This window comes from Anopheles maculipalpis, chromosome 3RL (assembly GCF_943734695.1).
Source record: "Anopheles maculipalpis chromosome 3RL, idAnoMacuDA_375_x, whole genome shotgun sequence".
NCBI lineage: Eukaryota > Metazoa > Arthropoda > Insecta > Diptera > Culicidae > Anopheles > Anopheles maculipalpis.
The window spans coordinates 75,258,591-75,272,582 of NC_064872.1; the positions used below are offsets into that span (position 1 = coordinate 75,258,591).

The 13,992-nt window shown below is 44.5% G+C and overlaps 2 protein-coding genes across 5 annotated transcripts in view; both read left to right on the forward strand.

The window, feature by feature from the left end:
* Positions 1-8,819, forward strand: part of LOC126561707 (protein scabrous) — a 57,693-nt gene extending 48,874 nt beyond the window's left edge. Inside the window, exon 4 of the mRNA XM_050218013.1 lies at positions 7,877-8,819. Coding sequence (XP_050073970.1) covers positions 7,877-8,800 — 924 coding nt within the window. The 3' untranslated portion in view covers positions 8,801-8,819. The remainder of the gene's footprint in view (positions 1-7,876) is intronic.
* LOC126562130 (leucine-rich repeat-containing protein 15-like) overlaps positions 1-13,992 on the forward strand; it is a 487,244-nt gene that overhangs the window by 92,454 nt on the left and 380,798 nt on the right. The window lies entirely within an intron of this gene.

Below are 13,992 nucleotides of genomic sequence, written 5' to 3' on the forward strand. Positions count from 1 at the left end.
CGGGTCGCTTGTCGCATCCGTCAGCGGACATCAATTCACCTGAGTGAGCTTTCCGCAGGGAAATCGCATTTCTGGGAAGCTGAAATAACTTTCCCTTATTGATTGATGGCAGCAGCAGCAGCAGCAATGGGAAAGCTTGAACGGCACTCGGTACGACACCCGTGTCTCGGGAACGTTTGTACCTCGCAACTCGGGCAAAGCTAAATTCGAAGCGCGATAACCGAGATGGTAGAATAATACGCGTACATGTACGTATACACGCCTGACATACGGCTCTAGCATGATGCGACTGGGAAAATTCATTCCGCCTGGGAATAAACATTTGTCTCGAAATGTACGCTCGGCAAACGTTGGAGGCAGCAATGCAAATTAGTACATGTCGTAAAATGAAGTGCTTTTGTAGGTGGGTTGCTAGAACCAGGGAAAATAAGCAATATCAGCTAGCAGCCGAATGAGACGAACGTGCTGTAGGAACGTAGGTTTAGATAAGGATTTAAAATCGATTCCACAATTCCACGTGTCGGCGCGAGGGAGTTTCGAGTAGGTAGTAGGTGTTTTGATTTCCAGGAATTACGTCCACAAAACTCTTCAGACAGCAAAAATACATTCTAAGAAAAGTAGATTGTTTTACACCACAAAAGAGGATCGTCTTGATGGTAGTTCTAATCCGACCACCATTGACGGTTAGAAATCCTTCTTACTGCCAACATTTGGGCCTACAGAAACTTCTGTCTTGCTGGGTCGACAGTCGACCCAAGGATGATTTATTTAATGCGATAAGTCGAATTACATTTCTTAGGTTTTCGATCTAATCTTTAAACACGTTTCTTCTTTTTTTCTTCGTTTACGTCGGCTTACTAGAATGGTCAGAATAGCTTACTACTACAAATTTGCAGATACCACGTAGTTGGCAAGTCAAAACAACGGTTGAACGGGAACCCGAATGAGATTTAATCCCCAATTCTGGCTTTTAAATCCTTAAGAAACCTTTAAAATGCCTTAAATGCCTGAACGTACTTGTTACTAAATTAGACTGCTTATAAGCCGATCTAGATCTTCCTGCACATCTATAACGTATTTAAAGCTCCAGTAGATACATAAAAGCATCACCTAAAATGCTGCTAATTAGCCTTCTACACTATTCTTTGGTCTGCCCCTTATCTCAGGTGCACCGAGCCCAAAAAGCATGTTGTTTCAATCCTATCCAATTAGGCTTATCTTTCCAAGAATGCCAAAGGGCGAAGAAAATGCTCAAGTACAATTGGGTTTTATCTCCTGCCTAACCACCCCCAATCAAATCCGGCCCTATCTGGAACGCTAGCTATCGTTTTGTCTGTATGCATCTCGCATACCTAATTCCAAATGTGAGCTAAATGTGTGCTATACTCCATAATTCTAACTGCATCATTCCATTCAATTGCGAAACTCCCGTCGTTCCATCAATTTTGGAATTATTAAACCGACCTACAATAGGCCGCATGTGTGTGTGTGTGTCACAAGTCTGCTATCTCTGTAATAAACCTCACACGCAGAACATTCACTCTCGAGAGTGCGGCACGGTCCTCATCAGTGCCGGGATCGATTGCATATTAGGGTTTCCCAAAACCATTTTATGAACGATTTAATTGAATTGCGGTCGGGTAATGATTACAAAACATGGGTGACGTTTTGCGGTAATGGTGATTGCTTTCCATTTCCATGCTGGGATGCTGTTCGGTGCCGGTGCCTATAACTCGTTACCCACCATTTTCCTGCCCGTATGCGAAGCCTACGATGAAGCTGTTTGGCACGTTCCAATTTCGATTCCAGCAATATTCGAACACAGGGTTATGTGTTTGTACGCAAATTATGTGCTGGCTATATCTTCAAGTAACAGCAGAACGGGGTATTTTTTGTTTCCTTAAAAATTCTCCAATCCCATCGGAAGTCACAGTTCCAATCGCAAGGAAAAATGGCTCACAGAGACACCAAAGAACGATGAAAAACTCCATCTTTGTCCACAGGAAGGGACGCACCAAAAGCAACAAAAAAGGGTTCATCGACAAAGGCTACAAAATGCTCTCCAGAGCCAAGAGAAGTGGAGTGTCATCTTAACCCTGGCGGTGGTTCGCATCGATGCTTGGGTTTTGTATTTTTGCCAATTCATCGTTTCCCGCTCATTGAGCGGCGTGTTGAAGCGCGTGCACCACATATGAGCCGGAACGTGTCGAAGTGCCACCGGATGGATGTAAGAGAAGAAAAAGGAACACAGAACACACGTGTTTCTATGGGACTTCTGCTCTATCTCGACCAGATCAAACCGTACGGCAAATACACACAAAAAAGGGCAAAGTGGACGTACTGCTGAAGGTGTGGTATGTAACCAATTTTCTTTGCTCCTTCGTTCTGAAACTCCAGGGCAGCGAAGAAAAACGCACATTCAATCATTTTGTAAGAAAGCGTGACTGGCTGGGTAGGAAAATCTCGATAAGTCCGTTGATCTTGAGATGAAGTTCTTCGGTGAATAATGATTGTTCAATGACCCCTACCCGTTGGAAAATCGCCATAGATTTGCTTTCGCTCCGAGTACAATGCAAATGCTCGTTTGTACGGCTATAGGATTTGCCAGTTGAACCGTTTCGCTTGAACACATCAGTGTGCGAAATTATGACATTGGTCGTGTCGCGCTGGCCCCATCCGCTGGTCCATCCCTCGTGTTCCCACTTCACAGTCCGATTGCTATGATATTTTACATAAGTGGGCGCTTCCAGTTTTTCTCTCCCCGTGCCAGTACAAGATCGGTAAAGCAATGGAAAATGCCGATAACATGTACGCAAAAGAAAAGTCAGCATCCGGCCCTCCATCAACCTTATCCTCGCCGTATGTGGTACGGCACGATGTTACCAGCGTTTGGAGCAACATATCCAAACGCTCACAGGCTGATTCATTTCAACTTTCCGACCACGTTTTCCACGGTCCAAGCGTCTGTATACCGTACCGCCTTCCATTAGCATCCGCAGCGTTTGGAGTGTGTACAGGCGAGCAGAAATGTATGCATGATCGCTTAATATCGTTATGCGAGACCGAAACCAAGGGCCACGGCACATCGAACCACTGTTGTAGCGACGTGGTAAGGTATATCCGACCAGCCGAGATCGAAACGACAGCAGGCGTCAAGGCTGGAAAAGGATCCGGAGGAAAATCGGAATGTATTATGAAATTACGTTATGCCGTAGCGTTCGCTGTCCGAGGACGATCGTGCAGGAGTGCAGCATTAAAGCAAGGGAGGGAAATTGTATTATCGTATTACGAAGGAAAAATCCCGCAACGGTTGCAGATATAATACGCAAACACCGACTTGACTCAATGTATTAAAAATCCATCGTTCGTAGCGCGGTTCGTTTGATCCGGAGCAGCGGGCTTTGGATGGTGAAATTATTGGAACCGGTGCATGACAAGAGAAGCAGGATTGATAAACAATTTCTTTTCCCCTGCGAAACATCCGCAGCAACGGATGTCCAATAAAGTTACCCCAAAGACGCCCAAAGCTGGTTCCAACTTCTTTCCTTATTGGAACAACCACTTTGACACAAATTCTTAGTAGACAATTCTCAGCAGAATTTTCGTACAAAAGAGGTCCCAACCGGGGTGAAAAGCTTACAAAAGCGTAACAAAATTGTGCTATATCTGAATACTATCTGTTGGATTGGATTGCTTTGTGTGTGTGTGTTCGCTCAGTTCTCGGAACACTTTTTTATTCTGATTTTCCACAAAGCGATTCACCCACCAGAGTTTTTGAAATTTCGAGTTGAGCGTTCGCTACTCAAGAAAAATGTAATCCCATCATAAGCCAGTGCGACCTCTCGGACGGTGCCTGACATCACAACAGAAGGGTACGCCCCGGGGGTAAAGAGATTTCCTCCGCCAAGATCCGGTCACACAACTTCAAACGGAAACAATGCAAACAATCCACATGCTTCGTCGTGCATGCGAATTCCATATCCGCCGTTGGAAGAAATCCATCCGGACGACATCTTCACACATGTATCACAGGAGACAGGAGAGGCAAAATCTTCAACTTATAAGTGCATCACACCCAAGCGCTGCATTGTAAGCCATTCTTCTGCAGATCGCAGGATGATGGTTTTCCACTCCGTCTAAAATATGCAGAAACCCACTTCCACTCGGGCTCATCCACTTTACCGATAGCGGATGGGTTCAAGCGTCAGACGCGCTATTGTTTCGCATATTGTTCGCACCGTGGGGCTTCCAATAGATGCGAACAGAGACATGCTGTGTCTGGAGCACTTTCTTCTACTGGCATGCAGCCGCTCTTTTCCGCCGATAAGCAACTTGGATAACTTTTCCCATGTCCTATGTTATGCAAAAAGCCTTCGGAGGAAATCTTCAAGCGCGACACTTGCCGGGAAATAAATAAACTAAGGAAAATGAGATTTATAGCGCGATGCAGCGGTTCAGAAATTTTGGAACGTTTTCGCAACAGGGCAACACCGTACGGGAAAGTTGAAGTTGACGTGGTGTTTGTTTGCTGAAGTACCATGAAGGCTACTTTGGTGTTCGCGCCCAACGTTGGGCATTAGACACCAACACGTTGGCCCAGTATTACAGATCTGGTGAAGAAAATACTTCTATCTTGGATTACATTTTCACCCAGTTCAGTGCAGTGCACTCCTTCGCTCCCTTGGGAGCTACCACTTGCAAACGTAAGCAAAAGTTACTGCATGATAGAAACCGATTTGCCGAGTCCCTTTCATACCATTGGAGATGCATTTTCTACACACCAACCCGACTGACTACACAGAAGCTATCAAAAGTTTTTGCGCACGGAAATTGGTACGGACAGACAAATAAGGTTTCATTTCACTTGATACACAGGCGCGAAGATGGTATGCAGATGGTTCTTCGTGTGAATTCATTTACTGGAATGAATGCTCACCCCGTATTTGCATCCATAAGTATATACATTTTGCAAATTAATTCGCCCAACACAAACCTAAAATGACGAAGGATCCTTCCCTTTTTTCATTAACGCTTTATTTCGCTTTCACTAATTGCAACTAACCAATCGGCATAAAACACCCACCCACCCATGTCTCATTTTATTCTTCTAATTGAAAACACTCCCCGAAACACAACGACGACCTTCTCCCCCCGACAAAACGTTCTAATTAACTTCGACCAACATTTGCCCACTGACGAAAAATTCATCGCACAGAGGTTAATTTTATTTTCAACCTTGCAAACCTTGTGCAAACTGTTAGTGGACTATGTAGCATTGGTGTTTCATGAAAGATGTATGCCGCTTTGTACTGTGCTTCAATGATGTGCTGTGAGAACTCCTCTGTCTGGTATCGACGTGCTCGAACCACAGCCGAAAAATTGCTCTCGCCGTTGATGATGGTGAAAGAAGATTAGAAAATCAAAAGCTGATTGAATGGAACAAGCAACTCGGGTGATGGATGACCCCCAGCACTACACTAAATTGAGGGCCAAATCAAGTTGCTTAATTCCTGACGCACTGTGCCCATTCACCCGTTTCACGCCTGCCACTTCCCGGAAGTTGCAGCCGGTGCATTCACAAATCATGTCCTGAGCAGAATGATCACGATGGTGATGGTTGATTGCTGTCGTAGAGGAGGAGTAAAAGAGGGAGGAAATTTAGTACCGAATATGTGTCCGCATCAATCAAATGCGTCAGCTGCCGCAAATGAGATTGTCATGTAAGCGCACCCCCTTTGCTGGGTGACTGACGTGTGCATGTGACGGAGGTGTAGAGCTTGAGCAATCGCTTTGTTAAGTTGCATCAGAGTACATCTCTTAGCGAAATTGCACATCGCTTTTTATGTTTATCTTGCACGTGTATGAGTGTGTGTGTGTGTGTGTGTTGGGGCGATAATCGAAAATTCTATTCTATACATTTCATCAGTGCTTTCTAAATTCCAATTCCCATTTCGCGATGCTATTTCGCACGATAAGGAAGCATGTACATAAAGTATCGCATCAATCGATCGCTGCTGCACAACGTCCTATCGCATCCCATTATGGGAATGAGTTGACCAAAAACGCATATGTCCGCCTTTGGGTGTACATGCCAACACTACCTGTCAGCTACAATGTTCCCCCCCACGTGGGACTGAATATTTCAAAAATTGAATTGAATATTTCGATTGCTCTTTTATCAGACCCACTCAATCGTGCCCAACCGCCCAAGGGGGCACCGGAAACAGTGTGCGAGATAGATGCCAAAATACTCACGTTTCCATCATTGACACATTTTACCACCGTTCGATTTATGATTTCAATACTGCACACGTCCGAAACACACACACAGCCCGGAATTACACGGAACGTGTGCAAGCAATGCGAGCCAAGCATAACCGGTGCTCTATTGATGCTGCAACACTCAACCACATCGACGATAAGGACCACGATCCGGATGGTGCGGGAGATGCTCTCTAACGTGCAAGTATCAAACACTCGCTAGTGGATGGCTGCCCGCTCGTATTATTTCGCGGAAAACCCAGCCAATACTGAGCATCCACCGCACAGCCCATCTACCGCTCCATGCACGCTGCTGCCCCTAAAAATGTAGATCGAATAAACGAGATGCACACATTGTATGCGATAGAATCAGCTCTCGTGGTGAGCTTCATCCTTTGAGAAAGAGGGCAAAAAAACCCCGACCAAGGGTTTTGTAAACTGAACCTGCTTTGTAGCTGGTGGGCTTCATACGATGACTTCACAGTTCGTTCGCCAAGTAACTGTTGTGGCTTTGGCCCGTACAAGATGAAAGTGGAATGTTACGATCCCAGTACGAAAGGGGTTCTTGTGCCCTATCCTTCCATCGTTTGCCGGAACTGAAGGATTAAGGATTATCTTTCGGCAAACTTTTCCATAAATCGGTTATCCCCACTGCTAAAACTTCCTGGAACTGGAAATGGATCAGCTTTGCCATTGCATCTTACAAATACCTGTACAATCTTGCTTCCCATTTTTTTGTTAATTCAAAATTGTTCCCCTTTTCTCTGGACTTTCCTTCCTATTTGAGTATATTCTATAGACGCATGAAAACGAAAAACAAAGCATGCATCACTTACCTGGAACGTTGGATGGCTTGGTATTGCCGGTTCCCATGAGAATCCTTGATTGACCTTACACAAAGGATTTTCCCATAGGCATTTGGCAAGGGGTTTTGGATATCTTCCTACCTAAGGATGAAAAAGAGTAAATGAAGTCCATGTTTATTTCCAATGCATCAGATGCGATAAGCTGTTTTCTGATGAGGGAACTACTATTTACCTTATTTACGTTCCGTGTAATTTTCTCTCCATCTCCAAATGATGCTAAAAGGCACAAAACACAACGCTACACTATAGGTTCACTATTCCACCCATCAAGGGACAACGCTTAAATGCACCGAAAGAGCTTATTCACTTCTTTTCAAGCTGTCCTCCTGTCTCATTATCACACTTCAGCTGTTGTGCTGATGTCTGTGTCGACTCCGTTCGCTCGACGAGAGTAAGCAGTACCCAGTTGGGCGGGGATATAATTGTACTCCCGAGCACATTCAACGTCAAACATTCATTGGGATGCTGCTGTTCCTTGGTTGCTGGAGGGCGAGTCCATTTGAATCTCGAATCATTGCGCGGTTCCGTCTTTTCTATTCCCTCTGCCTGGCCTGACTGATGGTAAACATCGTTTTTACTCGATTTAATTACTATCGCACCATTACCGCAGTACGCAAATCTTCCCCATCGGTGCTCTGGGTGCGCTGTACATTTGATATTTAGCCCCTTCTCCTAACGCTACAATCGTCATCGCCTTACACCTCAATCTCACCCGTTTCTGTTTCTACTATTTATGTGTCCTTTCACAGCTTGAGGCTGGCTCGAAGTCCGATTACAACGGGAGTACGGCTGCACCGCACCGAACGCTTACCGAGCTAGAGCGTACGACCAAGCTCGTACAGCAGCTCGAATCCGTGGAGAACGAGTACGAGTCCATCATCAACAAGCTGCCACGGGACTGCAGCCAGATCGAACGGATGCGCACCGCCGGTACGGTAAACCAGCCGGGCGACGGTGGTTTGTATCTAATAGCGCCCGCAGAACAGCATCACCCGCTAATGACACAATGCTTCGGCGAGTGGACGACGGTACAGCGCCGCCAGGACGGTACCGTTGACTTTAACCGATCGTGGGAAGAGTACGCCCAAGGTTTCGGTACACCGGCCGGCGAGTTTTGGATCGGTAATCAGGCACTGCACCACCTCACGCAGGACAACTGCTCCCGGTTGCGTATCGTCATGCAGGATATCTACGACAATACCTGGTTCGCGGACTACGCCACCTTCCGGATCGATTCGCGGGATGCCGGATTTCGGCTAGATTTGGGCGGGTACAGTGGAAACGCGTCCGATGCGTTCGAGTACCAGAATCATATGCAGTTTTCCGCGATTGACGTCGATCGGGACATCTCGAACACGCACTGTGCCGGTAACTACGAGGGTGGCTGGTGGTTCTCGCACTGTCAGCATGCGAACCTGAACGGGCGGTACAACCTCGGGCTTACCTGGTTCGATGCGTCCCGAAATGAGTGGATTGCGGTTAAATCGAGCCACATGATGATTGCCCGCCGCACCGAGTGTGATGCAAACGTAACGGAGCTTCCGGTCGTGCAACAGCCAGTTACGAGCGGGCTTGCATCGGCGGTCGTTCCTTCAACGCCTTCCGATGCGTCCCGGAGTCTGCACGGCACACGGCAGCAGTATAGCACAACCACAGCTCCAACGTACTCTTAAGTCATCCTGCCGCTAATAATCCTTCCATTTCGTCCCGCCCCGCAAAACGCAACAATCTCTACCCAATCCCAAACAAACATCATTCAATCCGGTGTACCTCAAACTGAACTTTTCATCCACGTTCATCGCATGAAACGTTACGATCCCATCAGCAGGTGAAGCAGCAACACAACACGCTTGAAGGTTTATTCTATATACTATTTTATGCTTTAATTACGACACAAAATGCACAAAAAACACGAAATTATTCCTCTTTCCGGAATCAACGCGTCACGCTTTGTTTACCAATCACGCACTGACTGAACGTCACGCTGACAGCTCAAGTGACAGCGCACGTCAATTTCTTAGTATGCGTCTTCACGTTTCGATAAAACGGCATTCAAAATTGCGGTTAAAAAAAGGAGTTCCATTCTCTCACTTTGCAATGCGTCCACTTTAGCGGGCCGCGTTTTGTACGCGCGTGACGTAAATGGCACAATCTAATTGATGGTCTCGATTGGAAGATTTGGGCAGTAAACCGCGTGATGAATTGGGTTGGCGGAAAGTATGGCATCGCGGCACCACAGAGTGTAGCGTGATTGAAAAGTGAGATTACTCCGTTGATTGGATTGAGGTCGCCGCACGTATTACATTTATTTCCTTACCTTCCCAAGTTTGCCTCTTTTTTTTTTGGTTGTTCAAGAAAGCATCGAAGCACCAACGCACGAACAAGAATCTATTCGTGGCATTCATCAACGTCAGTGCGGCAAATTCTGGTAAAATGGTTCACTCTCACTTTTTCTTTCGGTACAAACTTTTCGCCTTCACATTTCCTAGGCGAACGCTTTCGATCGAACACTTTCGACGTTCAACGTTCATCCACCGGTAACGAACGTTGCCCATTTCCTCCCCGTTTACAACAACGGACCGAACAAAGATGATTTAACGCCTCCGTGACTATCAAGAACCGTCGATGGTGTGCGTGTGTGTGTGTGTGGCGGAAACACGAAAGAAGACCACCACGTCGATTTGATTGGGGGCCAGCAAAGTGAACTCCAAATTACCGAACATCAACGGAAAATGGTGGTAACATCAAGAGAAGTAACAAAAAACGCCTAGCCCCTCGACACAAATTCACGTATATTGTCTTTTTTTCCGCTATAAAAGAGCTGTACAAGGTAACGGTATCCCTAAATTCGTACGCAACGGACTCTTGTGTGTTTCTAGTATCAAAGAAAAAAAAAGACGACGGAATACAGGAAAATGAAGCAAACCTTGTAGCATCCGGAATGCATTAAAAGTTTCCTTTCAGTACCAGCACCGGGTTGGGCCCATTTATTACTTTTTTCCCGATTTTTCGCACCTCGCCTCGAGGTAGGTTTCCGTAGCTGTTTTTTTCACTGATCTTTAACCAGATACTTCTAAGACTTTCATTCATGTGTTACCATCCATCTGGAAATAAGGGAACTTGCCATTCCCTTGGTAGAAAATGTAAAGGAATTTTAGAGGCTAGAATAGAGCCACTACGGTGCCCTGGTGGAAAATCGGCCGATCGATCGTGTGTGTGTGTGCTATTGCACACTAGAGTAATAATGGCTGAAAAATTGTACCACCATCCTAGTTTCTGGAACCGATTTTTGTTACAGTTCCCAACACCTACCAACCGGTAGTGGCACGGCACGAAACTATAGCACAAGCACCGTGTCGTTAGCCATTCGTCTTTCCGTAACTGTCATCCCACGGGCTGGCCCTTTTTTGGCGATAAATTATTGTTCCACCATCATAGTCCCGAGTTTATCTTGCAAAGCGAAAACGTCAAAAGAGAGGAATGAGAATTCACACGGTTTTTGAAATGTAATTTGAGTTTCTATCCTTGATTTACTTTTATTACGATGTAGCAGTAACGCTGTGTAAAATGCATGCAAGTTCAAGCGTTAGTCTACATTTAGGCGTTAGCGTTTAGTTCGCCTCTATGTCGGTAATAATTTTTACCTTATTCAGCTGTCTGATGGGAACAAGCGAAACTATTGCTAGAACAAACAAAACGATAAACCGAATACCAAAGAATTCACGACAAAAGAGAGTGTATCCGACCGAGTTCATTGGTGGATGGTAAAAAGGGGAAAACGCCGATAAGCTTCTGCCGTCTGCATGGGCTGCATTTGTTTTACTGAGCAAACAAATCAAATTATAACTTTTATTTCTGACCTTACACCAGAACACTAAATTCATTTATGATTCCGACTTCATTTTGCACTTCGCAATAGTTGCTATACCTTACTTTCTTCTTTCTCTAACCTCAACATTCAACACACAGAGATCAGCCCTTCACGTGATTCTTATCATTCACGAGTCTTATAGTCCTCGTTTAATAGCGTGTAAGTATTGGACACGGGAAATGCTAAAGCTAAACAAAAAGCTGCACAAAACAAACGATTTTAATTTGCATGAAAACCTTGTGCATGATGAGTGTATATAAATGAATTTAAAATAATAAAAAACCAAAACCCAAACAAAAAAGCTAATGTAAAAAATAAAAAACAAAACTGCAGTCTGACAAAAATGAAGGCAGATATGAATAGAAAGTCATGCGAACAGTTTAAAAAAAAACAGCGAAGATTTGCAAGAAAAACAACAATCGTACCAAATATTATTAGAGCAAGAATGGACTTCAGGGCGTGGAAATGCGTTTCCAAAGCGTCTTTAGTGTGGTTTGTCCGCGATGCGATTTCCACAGCATGCACTAGAGTTTAAGGAGTTATTTGTGTTTAACTAGAGAGAGAACTGATTTTGATTGTTCCGGCAAACGAAATCTATCGTTATCGGATGACACAAAGAAACTGTATCATTAAATTAAGCAGTGTGAGAGCGGGAGATGCATTCGATCTAATGGCAGATAATATTTAAATGATTTCATCTAGGCTTAATAAACTAATTCGTAAGTTTCGGGAGCTGTTTTAGTTTTAAAAAACAAATGATTAAATCTCGAACACAGCAAAGCACATTTGACGAACGAAGGAAACAAATTAAGTTATTATATTTACTTTAAAAGAAAGGGGGAAGAAAAGCAGTTTGTCTGCACACCACGCATTGTAAATATGGATCCCTTAGTTTTGTGCAGTGAAGCTGAAATTGCGGCATCAAACAAGGGATGGAGTTGGGAAGCGCATGAGCAAAAACTCCAACTTTACGATAGAAAAACATAATGTTAATGCGCGTAGCTAATAAATTCACAGCATCAGAACGCATTGGAACAAGTATCCCCGATCCTTCTGATTACAAAAAAATAGATACAATTTGTGCGTAAAAGTAGTAAACAACGGTCCCCCCCCCCTCCATGCCTCACAATATACAACCATAGGAGCTCATACACACACATTCATTCATAAACACACGCAATCACCATAAAATATTAACAAACAAGAAACAGGAAGAATAAAATAAAATAGACAAAAGTGACCCAAAAAGCTACGATTCGAACGTAAGGGCACTCACATCATTACCGGAACACGTACACACAGGACAAGGATCTAATGTAAGGAAACTGTAACAATAAAAATGCTATCGAACTTTTTCTAAAATTTGTGTTTGTTTTTTTTTTTTGTTCCTTATTTACTTGTTTTTCTATCCGAATTTTCCGTAGCCTTTCAGCATTAAATAGAAAAATTTGCATACATTTAGGGGCTTCAACGCTAAGTTCGTGCTTATTAGAATGATGCGGAGCAAAGAGGCAGGGGGGTGCGGAGATAATGCCGCTTCACTTTAATATCGTCAAAGACTCTCGGTGCCGAGACACTGGCTGCAATTATGGAACTGATTGGTGGTCTCATCAATCTTCAGTTAAAACAGTTCCTTCATCATCGCAAAGACGGTCTGGGTGATCATTAACCGTCCTTAAAGAGGTACGATTGAGACCCTGGTCCTGGAGCTCAGCAAGATGTTAGCTGGAAGTGGCACGCCATTGATGAAGATCCTGGCTTTATAGTGTAGCGGTGGTTACGACCTTCGTTATAAACCATACTAGAGCAGTAGACAGCGCAGTAGATGACCGTTGAAAGCTGGAAGAGTCTCGTGAGCACTTCCATCACCAACAGTGATCCTGAAGCTAAGCCTATCTACCCATTGCAACACTCGTATCACTATATATCACTCATATCAATATGATGCTCTCTTTGGTAATCTGGGAATGATTGGCGAAAGGCTCGAGGAAGCCATAATCGATAAGAGTTCGGAAGTACCCAATGGATGGTCTCATGGGTCTCTATCCCTTCATCAAAAAAGTAGAGCTTTAAGGCAATATTTTATGTGAAAAAATAAACCGTAAATAATACATAGCTGCCTCAATTCTTCGGATAGGCGTGTTGCAGCATCAGCTCCCACCATCTCACCGATAATAAAACCGATACCACAAGATCATAAATATATCCGCCCCTGCACTGCGTTTTAATCATCTTTCACCTGTTGAATCAATTACTGCTTAATGGCTAATAAAATTATTTCTCAAACACTCGTTTCAGCACATTAATGATTGCCAATAATTGCAGGTGCCGACATAAAAAACCCACGCTATCCCGCATCGATGGATTGTGCCACGTAGCAAAACCAATTTGTCACAGTCAACACAATAAACCTTCCGGCATTATTGAACTCGACTTGGGTGCTTCCTTTCCAGCGTTCAAACTCTCCCTCTCCGTGGGATCTAATAATGTGCCATTGATCGGTTTCACAGAATCGCTGCTCACATACTCTTAAGCGGGTTCCTATCTTAACGACCACAATGCGCTCGTCAAGGCGACGACCAACTGAGCTTTGAAGAGGAAAACAAGAGTTGTAAAAAACAAAACACACACACACACACTCACAGCAACCCAACCATCCTTGCCAAAACCTGCTGAAAGCTATCTCTTCCCCGACCAACACAAGCTTAAAACCCCGGCTATACCATTAAGGGATCCGCAAATGTCACTTGAGGGACCATTGTGAAAACCCTTACTACGGCCTCCTCCCCCAAACCCGCCCTTTTCCCTTGGGTAGTTCTGCGAACGGAAATGAAAACTTAATAGGCTTTTCATTGCCAAAAAGGTTGCCGTGGCGAATACTCAGAAGGAAGGATGTCGATGGATAGTCGCCCACTCACACCAACCACGCTAAGTCTCCCAAGTGTTTTGTTATTGAAACGATCGTTAATTTGTGTCCCAAAATGGTCGATGTTT